Source organism: Etheostoma spectabile, chromosome 5 (genome assembly GCF_008692095.1).
Source record: "Etheostoma spectabile isolate EspeVRDwgs_2016 chromosome 5, UIUC_Espe_1.0, whole genome shotgun sequence".
NCBI classification, from domain to species: Eukaryota; Metazoa; Chordata; class Actinopteri; order Perciformes; family Percidae; genus Etheostoma; species Etheostoma spectabile.
The window spans coordinates 18,027,660-18,038,734 of record NC_045737.1 but is presented as its reverse complement, the minus strand read 5'-3'; the positions used below and the strand labels follow the sequence as shown (position 1 = coordinate 18,038,734).

The 11,075-nt window shown below is 40.7% G+C and overlaps 1 protein-coding gene across 3 annotated transcripts in view; it reads left to right on the top strand.

Moving 5' to 3' along the window:
• Nucleotides 1–8,344: 8,344 nt before the first annotated feature.
• The window catches only part of col27a1b (collagen, type XXVII, alpha 1b), a 68,829-nt gene continuing 66,098 nt past the window's right edge, over nt 8,345–11,075 (top strand). For all 3 annotated transcript variants that reach the window (XM_032515453.1, XM_032515452.1, XM_032515451.1), the window contains exons 1-2: nt 8,345–8,917; nt 10,643–10,707. In XM_032515453.1, the coding sequence (XP_032371344.1) occupies nt 8,865–8,917; nt 10,643–10,707 (118 nt within the window). In that variant the 5' untranslated portion in view covers nt 8,345–8,864. The remainder of the gene's footprint in view (nt 8,918–10,642; nt 10,708–11,075) is intronic.

The window sequence follows — 11,075 nt, the reverse complement described above, 5'->3', positions numbered from 1 at the left end:
TATCAAAAGAGACTCATGGACAGCTAAGCCATGCCACGTCAACTACCCTTATTCTGTCATTTTTGTCTCTCTTCATGTGCTAGACAAAGCATCTATTCAGACTCTAAGCATGGTGGTGGGGGTGTGGGTGCAGATAAAAACTAGGGCAAATAAACCTGACTTTTGAAGCTGTCATCTCATTGTTCTATCAACACAGACATGCTGAGAATAACTGTACCTGTGATCAAAGCTTGTCAAAGTAGTAATTATCTCCTCCTCTCAGGGTTGCCAGTAGTGACTCTGCCGATACCAATCCCTCCATATTTCATCTGCAGTCTTTGCGAATTTCTGTCTATGGAACCCCGATTAAGACGCTCTCCAAAACCCAGGAGTGGATGACAGATAAATGAGACTGGCGCACCTGAAGATTACATCTGCAGAAGTTATCTTGGTCCTCTGTATCAGACTGAATAAGCTTCTGTTGTGGCGTATACTGAAATCTCTGTACAGCAAAGAAAAGATGTCTAGTGTGGGGTGTCTTACTTTGTCAGGTTGATTCTGTGTGTCTAAAGTCTTGCAGATGAGACAGGTAAGATTTAGTTATCAGCAATAAAATAAAAATAAATAGTCCAAGTTTCTTTCCTTTTAATGGTTGATCCTCTAAGATCTCAACAGCCACATTTGTAGTAAGTTGAACACAAAACTAAGTGGTACACCATTATACTTAGCAGGGCATAAGCTGGCAAACAAGAGCCACGCTGTAATTCACGACTCCTTCGATAAGGCCTTCGTGCTTCTCTATTACAAGTAAAACTCTGATCAGTGACCCCATTGTCCGTCTGTTAATGTTTTCTGTGTTTTGCCTGAAACAAATCCTGCAGTGTTACCAACTTCTTTCTACTGCTCTTCCAAAAACACAGCCTTCAATCACAGAAGCTCAATCTGTTAGGAATTTACAGGTTTGCTTGAGAAAAAGTTTCCCCTTACAGGCCTTTGTAGGTCACTGTCTCGTATCTCCTGGTGCTCTAGCTGTACAGTGAGGGTAACCAGTGCGGCAGTATCCCCTGTTGTAGAGCCCAGAAATAATTAGGTTCTTCCATCAACACCTTGCTGATAAGAACTATACGACCAATAGGTGAAATGTTACTTATATTAATCTTTGTAAACAGCTAAATGGAGCATAGATACATCTGATAATCTGATACACGGGTTACGTTTCAGACAAATAATGCCAGGCTAGGGGGAAAATGGAGAGAGGGAAGTCTTGGGAATTTAGTTTCTTGACTGGGATTAACGGGCAAAAACAAGGCAAAGTGAATGAATTGAACAATGGTTACTTACCCTCATGGGAGGTTTAGGGATTCAGATTCCCTTTAGTTTCCCCGGCAGGATGATGCAATTCATTTGTACTTACAGCATATGAAGGCTCAGAATCTGTATTCAGAGCCATTCACTTCTGATGTCTTTGTTATTATGTTGCTCTGGACACACACAGGTAGGTAAAACCTTTTTCTCTTTCAAGTGAGTTCCAGACTATTCAGTCCATAGTCTATAATCCAGACTATAATGTTCCAACAACTATTTGATGGATTACCATAACATTGTGTACGGTCATTCATTAAGCCTGATGACTTTGGTGATCTTTTCCACTTTTGCTCTCGTCCCACATTGAGGTTGATATTTGTGGATAATGCTGAAATGTATATTCCTTTATTATTGGATGGATTCGACCATCTGACAAGCACTTCCGAAGAAACAACTGTATACGTGCATAGCATCTATAATTACTGTAAAACTACTTTGTGGGACCAAACAGCCTTTAGTTATAGACAAGGTTGTAATTTAATGCAGTTCCAAACCGAACACCAGCATTGAGGCTTCCATACTGAATCTCTTCCACCACAACCCCAAATTAATGCTGAAGTGTGCTGAGACTGACTGTATCCATGTGCCATGATGAGAACAGTCTGAGTCAGTGTATGACATGAGGGAACGGATGAGCAGCAGGGGTAAATGTTTGTGTACTATGGACCTGTTTTGAGCCCACATTTGGAAAAGCCAGGTGGTGTTTATGTGTTTACGGAAGCTCGGGGGCGGTGGACCTCTGTCGGAACAGCAAACCCTCTGTTGAGACCATTTAAGTGCGCTCTGTACTGACCACATGCACACGCTAATTTGTTGTGCCTAGTCTGTCGAAATCAGATGTCTTCAAGGGCCATTTTAAATTCTAACATATTTCTTTCTCATGGAGACTTGCTGCAAGCCCTGAAACATTACCTGGCTTTGTGGCTCGCTAAAGTGAGTCACTCTGCAAGTTTATGTCAATGAAAAGCTTATCGGGAAACTGCAGTCACAGAGGACTATGATGTGGTCTTGATTTACAGCAGTATTAAGATCTTCTAATGTCTTTTCAACTGTTGCAGTAAACAGTGAGAAGGAAGCAGGAAGTTGATGTTGGCTCATACGTGATGAATGGGGAAAGGCTTGGCTGAGGATGAGAGTGAAGTTTTCTAGATTTTTGAGCTATGGTGCTGCAGCGAGATCTCTTTGTGGGGCCTCTCTACAACAGATCCCCTTTTATTGTCCAGAATAGGAGAGCAATTTATAGACTGCATACTGCTGTGATGATGACGCATGCGAAGCTACAGTAACATTAGCAGTACAGTTACATTTGCATATTCTTCTTGTATTGGTGGGACAGCCAACAGCAGTAACACCACTGGTTTAAAACCATAAAAATGGGTTGCAAGTTAAATATAAGGGATTGTGAGGAGATTAATAATGGGACAGGAAATAATTAATAACACATTTTTAAAGGCCTAACAAAATGATTATAGTTCAGTCATTAAAAAATCACTCCTAAACATATTCAACCAATAATGGGTTACTTGTTGCTTTAGTCTAAGTACACAAAAGTCGAACATTTTGGGAACCACTGATTTCCAAATGTGGATGCCCATAATGAGGGGGATTCACCTAAACAACTATAATTAGAGATTAGAACTAAAGGATTAAGGGTCTGGCATCGAGTGATGAAAGTCACCCAACTCGAGGGGCAGCACCAAGCATGCATTTAAAAATCTCACCGCTCGCAATTGGAGAACACTACGACCAATCACAACAATACACAGGGTGACGTATCCAGAGCCCATGGGCTTAGGTACCAGCGGAGCTAACTGGTAGATTAATCTGTTTATCTCGCTTCTTGTCTGCCTATATCAGATACGTCGATGTGATTGGTGCGGCTCGGCTACAAGGCATAGTTAATGAGCAGTACTAGATGCCAGAGTAACTTGCTGAGCAAATTCAAATTGTGCTCTTGCTCTTCCAGGGTATAATTAAAGTGCAAATGTGACTAAAAATAAATTCATGACATTCTTTAAAGGCAGAGTAATTATTTCTGACAACTGCATAGCAGCTGGGATGCTTTTAAAATTATACCTGATAAAAAAGTAATGCTCATTAGGTAAAAAAATAGGTAAAGGGGAGAAACTGTGAGGAAAGTCCATCATAATATATTTACATGACAAATAGAAGGCTATGTGAGTGTAATGCTAAACTCTTCTGATTATAAAACAGTTATATGCCCAGTGTGCCCTGCATTGCTACATTAACTACAGGGTTTAACACAGCATTGTAAATTGATGAAGAATGAAAAGTTGTAGCATCTGCTATTTGAACAATGGCTCCTGCTGCTGTTTGACATTTGGCAGAAAGCGCAGCTTTTCAATATGGATTATTCATCAGCGGTTTGATCCTCCACTCAAATGTCACCACAACAATGCCTCTGACTTGGCAGCAGCGTCTGTCTTTCTGCAGCTCCGCGGGGTAAGGAACTGGCAATAACAACCACATCTAATGTGGCTTTCAGAGAGATTCAGACTTTGTGTAAGCTTTTGCTTCTCAAATTATTATTATGACCATTTTATGGAGAAGTAAGGAAAGATATGAGAATCTTGTTTCACCGCATCACTGTAATACTGTGCTCTATGCTCTGACTTATGTTGTGTTGTAAATAAGATGTACAGATTCTTAATACAGGACATGTGGGATCTGCTGCAGCTTAAGTTAGATGAATGTAACAGACCTGTGGCCACAAAGAAAATATCGAATGTTTACTTAACATGCAGCTTGACCCAAAAACATGTGCCTAATGTGTCACGACTCATTATTTGAATGTGCAAGACCCTCATGAATCCTTAACTTGAGCTGTAAAACATTCTTTTTGCACTGAAAAAGCAACACTTTTTATCTTTCTTTTTTGTGCCAAAAAACCTTTGTGCAGTACAGGCAGAGACCTTGAAGTAGATGAGGTTAAGGCAAAGTTTTTCTTTCTTTCAAGTCTTTAAAACTGCATTCATTGATTTTATTTGGTAACACAAGAAAACACAATTAGCTGTTAACACTAATTAACCCACTGACTTTACCTTATAAAATCGATATGCCTATTCACACATTGAACAAGCTTACAGTATGTTAGTCTAATTTTCACTCTCACTTCTCCACCAACTCCTAAGGAAAATACGATTCTTCATCAGACTTTTCACTAAAATGAGTTGCCTGTTGTAGTGACAGTAAAGGTGTGAGTGATGAGACTTTACAGTATATAAACCATTCAATCTAAATAGTGTTTATTTTTGGACAGCAATTCATGATTATCTTGATTGTCAATTAGTCTTCCAATTGTTTTCTTAAATAACAGATTCATTGTTTAGTCTCCAAACATCAGGAAATAGTGATAAATTACCCTCACCACGACTGCAATAATAATATTTAATATTACATTTTTAGTGTTAATATTAAATTTGTAATTCAAATCTTAAAGTCCATATCCCAAATATATTTATATTTAGATGATATGAAACAAAGAAAAGCAGGACATTTGAAAATCTAGAACCAGTAAATGTTTGTCATTTGTTGGTGGAAAAGTACTTAAATAATTACAACTTAACTATTGAAATGGTTCCCATTGGTATTGAATCAACTATTGTTTCAGCTCTTTTTTCTTTTTTCATTTAAGTTCATTGTTTGTCCATTTGAGAACAGTAACAGTCCAATAACTATTACATGCAAAATAATCCCCTAATTAGTTAGTAATAAATCCCATCCTGAGGCGGCAGCATATTAAAAACAGAGAGATACTATCTTTCTAACTTGAACTATAACTAACAAGAATGAACAGAACTTTACCTAAATATCCTGTTGTAATGTATGGAATGGGTAAACACAGCACCGGGGCATGCTCTTTTATTGGAGCCAGCTGTGCCTGGACAGAGGTTGCAACATTTAGCTGGCCCAAATTCCCTACGACACGGGAGTGAAACAAAAGGATGTGTTTTTATCAGACAAGAGTTCCCATCACTAGAGAATTACATGAAAGGATGCATGCGCTATTTTCAAAGCACATAAACATTGATGCCTGTTATAAAAATAGAAAAGAGAGAGGGATAACCTAAAATGATCACAATCCCCTCAGGTTTTTTATTGTTTTTACTAATCTCAGAAACAATGAAATAAATCATCACAGTACTTGGACTGAGGACAGCCAAATGTGTCTCATAAATTGTGTGACTGCTCTATAAAGATGATTTATATTGTGCATTTGGTATAGGGACACTAGTTACATTGGCACTGTGTCTGCAGGAAAATCCTCCAATTTCCTGCAGACACTGAACTTTTAATATCCATCCTAATGTCGGAGTATATAGGCCATCTGACTTCTATTACCCACCACTGGTCACACAGCGCCTATCCACACCTGTCAATGGTTATAGACGGGGTCCAGCATGGCAGTCATATGTGTTGAGTGGCAGAAAATCAACTCATTAAAACACCAATAAAAAAAACTTGTCTCCCGATCTCTTTAAAGAACAATATCTACTCGGTTTAATTTCTATTTCCACCAGATTTCCTTTTGACCTCTCTACAGAGTGGAGAAAAGTTTTTGCTCAGAACGGGAAGAAGACTCTTGCTGAACTGCTGTGAGTTAGGAAATCAGTCATAAAATTACAGCGCTCTTGCCCTCAGGCTCAGTATCCCATAGGGCAACATAAAAAGGGCTTTCAAACATTTTTAATGTCAGATACCACCGGCATATTATCTGACCACACAACCCTGTGTGTCCCAAGAAATCATATCTGGGAAGACTTTTATAAGATTTATATAAAAAATGTATGTTACACAGAAAGGTATAGATGTGAAAGTCTCTCCCCTTTTATTACCCCTTACTACAATCATTGTAAATTAAAAGTATGAGTTGGTGATAATCTATATATTTCTGATCTTAATGCCATGTAAAATTGTCTCTGTAGCCAAAGCCTGATATAACTTATTCTGCTGTGTAATTGAGTTCCATTGTTGTCCACTATTAAAAGCACATCACTAAGCGATACCTTCCAGTGTTTATGCTAAGCTAAGCTAACCAACTGCTGGCTGTACCTTCATATTTACTGAGAGTGGTATCAATCTTCTCATTTGACTCCTGGCAAGAGAGCTAATAAGCTCATTTCCCAAAATGTCTAATCATTCCTATTTTTACCTGGCCTTCTCTGGTATGCCTTCAAGAACACTTGGCAATCCCTGGGACACGGTTTGAGAAGCGCTTCCACAGGCTGCTGCAATAATTATTACAAACCCGATGAAACTTAACTCCCCAGATTGGAGATCTTCCTCTGCACTCTTCCACAGGCTGTGAGGACATTGCCCTTCTTGTCTGTGAACTAAAACGTGTGGTAACAAAAGCTCACATCCGACATAGCTCAGTCAGGTACATGGGAAGTGCTCTTTCAAGGTGGTGAGCTCCCTTCCTTCCTGGCACTGAGAGGACGAACTGAGAGGGGGCTCTGTGTGAGGAGGAGGGATCCAGTTGCAGGCAGCTGAATCGGTGCTCTGTTGGGTCTCCCCTGGACACTGTCATAGCGTGTTTGCTGAAGGCGGGTCAATGAGGACTTTCTTTGGTGGAGGAATTTCACAGCACACGACAGCGCGTGCACACGCACACACACGCACACACACACACACACACACACACACACACACACACACACACACACACACACACACACACACACACACACACACACACACAGAGGAATCAGTGCAACCCTGCAACCCAGATCTCTACTGCTCGGGTGAGAACAGAAGTGTATGTTGGTGAAGCAGGAGGAAAAGGAAGGCTGTCACACAAAGTTGGTCTATTCGTTTGACTTTTCACTGAAGGGAATTGGTCATTTGTTGAAGCTGATCTATGTCCATCATATTACACAGTAGTTCGGTTAACTTTAATACAAGCAGGAGGGGTGTTTACACCGTCACTTTTCGTCAGTGAAACACCCCTCTCACAAGAAATGAAAGGTGTTTCATAAACAGACATGACGGTTGTTTATCGTGATTAGGCTTCCGCTGTACTGATTATACAAGAAAGAACAATATTCTGGATATTAAGGGAATCTCCTTGGTTATTGTTCCAATAATTCCAGATTTGAGAAAATAAATCAACCGGCTATTAAAGTAATATTACTACAGAGTAATGGCACAAATGTCAGCAGATAGTAAGAAAATATTGTAGTTGACTATATGAATGTCAGTCATGTCTGTGGTAATTTGGAAACAGAGTTGCCATTGCATAGTTTGTCTACAAGACAGCATTGACTAATCTGACAATACAATCTCAACTCAGGGTCCACTTCCTTGCTTGTTGTGGAGCTTTTGGACTGTATCACAAGGTCTTCATCAGCAGAGTTTCGAGTTTGCTCGGTTGCCGTGGTACTGTAGGTATAGCTATAACTTTAAAAGAAGAGCACCTCTACTCGCCCAGGTTTTCTTTAGAGCTGAGTTTGGGATTTCTGACCTTGCCATGACAACTGAGCAAACCCTGATTCTCAGATGAAATGTGTAATATGTCTCCAGAACATGTGAGTAATTGGACCTTTAGTAGAGGTTGTTTGTTGTTTCTGAGGTCATAAGTGAATTGTCAAGCTCGTACAACTTATTTAGACTTTCAACTGTATGTTTATTCATTCCATTCCATTTAACATGGCATAATTATTTTCATCAATTTATCGCGGGTGTGTGAGCGGCTCGATACTGTAGACGGTTCATCCATCATACAGTCAGATTTACAGCTGTGCTTTTTCTACTGTGACTTCAAAAATGTCTTTGGAAAAACGATGGGGGGGGAATGAGGGGGCTTAAGCAAGCCATGCAGCCATGAAAAGACTCCAAATGCAACAAGTTGACAGTTGCACATTCATTCATTTATTACAACACGAGAGAACCCACATCATGTTTGCCAGTTAATTGGCCATTAACACACATGTTGCTCCCCCAAAAGACACACCTTCAGCTGAGGAGCTGAAGCAGCTACAAGTCTGTTTTCTTTCGATGTCAGCTGAGGGCGACAGAGGGAGGTGTTCCCCCTTTCCCGGTTCTCAAGATTTTCCTCAGTCCACAATAAACTTTCATTTTGGAAAGTGGACAAACACATACACACACACACACACACAACGGCGGTCGTCATCTTGTCCTGCAACGGTTCCCCGGAAAAGCTGGACAAGACTGGATTTGACGTTTATTGTACTTTACAAAACGCGCGAAAGGAACTCACAAACATAGGAAGAGCACAGGTGGAGCTCTCCGGAGCGTTTTTTAAAGTCTGGTGTCATCTTCTAGAAGCAGGAGACTGCAGGGACAAGGAGATAAAAGACAATGACAGAAAGCAGCCTTTTCACTGCAGGCTAAACCCGCGTTTTGGGATTTTTGTGTTTTTTTTTTGCTTCCTTGCACGTTAACTCCTCGCGCGAACCTCAAGAAACACCTGGAATGGAAAAACTTCATCAGGCTCGTCTGGACTGTAAAAACTCCCAAGAAAGAATGAAGTAACCGCAATGGAGCCGGACAATGCCCCGTACTCCAAACACAAAAGCACTGGAGTCGGGGGGTAAGTCAAATAGCCGTTTGTTTCTCTCTGTTTGTGAAATGGGTTATCATTAGTCTTTGAATGTGCTCGTGAACATCACTTGCGTCAAAACTAATGCAAGTCGTGTTAAGTTGCTAGTAGCATTGATACAAGTTGTGATATTTTACAAGAGTAGTCTGTTGCACAACTGTATCCATGTAGAACTTCACATATACATATTTTGAACGTATTAAGCGTGAACAGGTGGTTATAGGGTGCAGGATAGCTTATACGGAAACTATTTTCCTCTGCTCTTCAGACAGCTCAGTGGGAGCAAGTTTAAGCAGCCTGCTGTACTGTTCTTGAAGTTGTATCTTTGCAGCTTGTACCAGAATGAGCTGCCAAACGATCTGGGACTGATTTGAGAGAAATGTATGAGAGGAGGAGACAGTCTTCTCCTCCCCCTTTTCTCTCCTCCCAGCTGTGCATCTCACTCAGCTGGTTGGCCATCTGTCCCAATGGGAGTGGAAATGAAAGTCAAAATCTTGCATCATATAACCACTGCTGGCCATATGGGTCACAAACTGCCCCCCCCCTCCCTTTTTTTTGTTGTTGAATGGGATGTAAATGTTCCAACCTAGCAGTTAGTGTGTCAGTGGTTGACCAGTGGTTTCCTGTGGCTCTCTGGACAACCACCATTGTAATAGATTTCCTGTAAGTGCATTCATTATGGCACTTGTCACTGAGCCCTGTTCACTTCAAATAGCACCTGTTCCATCCAGTTTTACGCACAGCATAAAACCAAATCCTTAGCTCCAAGAGTGTAAAAACATTGTCCTGGTGATACTGAATTATTATGTATCAGAGCTAATTTAACACCTTTAGAGGCCTGCCATCTCTGTGTGAGCAGTCAGCACTCCTGTCATCGCTTGTCTTGAGAAAGAGAACTCAATGGTGTAAAAGAATCTGCTTATTGGCTGACGAGATGATACCGACACAGTTGATCCCATTCCAGTTGAAGGACTACTGAAAAATCTGCGCATTTGTTTTATAGCTATTTCAAAATCTGCAATCAAAAAATGCATAATACAAGCTATAAAAGCAGGTTTCTTCAGTTATTGAAAGGTTGTGTTAGAGATATAATGAAGCATTGCTAAATGAATTATGTTAAATTACTCAATATCTTTAACTTGGGAGTGGTAGGTTTTAAGGTGATGCAGTGTTTTGTAGGTTTGTCAGAGGTGTTCCTGTGGGAGCACTCACCTAGCCCTGCTGAGCAGTACCTTATCTGCTCCTGCAGCAAGATAAGACAAAGCTTGTTGTCTTAAAACAGACATTGGACCCTTTGAACAAAGCAGAGATGCTGCTGCTGCTCTTCTGCAGCAGATTAGATCACTGTGGAAGTACAGGAGTTAATGGCAAATGAAATGATTGTATTGATCTTCTAACTTAGACTTGTTTTAAGTTTGGCAACTTCTGATCCAGTATTGCAAATCAGGGATTAATTAGGAACTGAAACTATTAGTTGATTAAAATAGCCGAGCTGTCTTACAGCAAGTAGGCACTGCTAAGTACTGGGTTCAATCCCTGGTCCAGGCAGGGCCTTTCTGTCTTGAGTTTGCATGTTCTCCCCATGTTTGCGCAGGTTTCTTTGGTTTTGTGCATGCTAGGTAACTCCTGCCATTGACGTAGACACTGACATTACAGTTTATCTGTACCGTGACTATAATAATTTGTAATCTCGAACCTTTTTGTCTTTCTCTTTAGGAAAGTTCTGATTCTTTGGACTATACTCTGTTGCACCTGCTCTCTAAAGTTAGCACAAGCACAAGGTAAGCAACTTTAGGACAAGGTTGGGTAAATGTTTGTGTTTTCCCATGACATGGTGCTCTTTGAAGGTTTTTATATAGGCCTTAGTGGTCCTCTAATACTGTATCTGAAGTTGCTTTCCCAAAATTCAGCCGTGGTGAGTCTGTAGCTTTTGAGGAGGAGAGAGTTGGGGCCAAGGTGGAGGCTGGGGGTGTGGCCTTGACCAATTGCCACTTTGGTCATTTGAAAGCCATGATGTCTCTCTCTCATGGGTGGGCCAAATTTTCTGGGCAACAGAGAAAGGGGCGGTAACCTTGCCCCTTATGACCTCATGAGGAGCAAGATTCCAGATCGGCCCATTTGAGCTTTCATTTTCTTAAAGGCAGAGCAG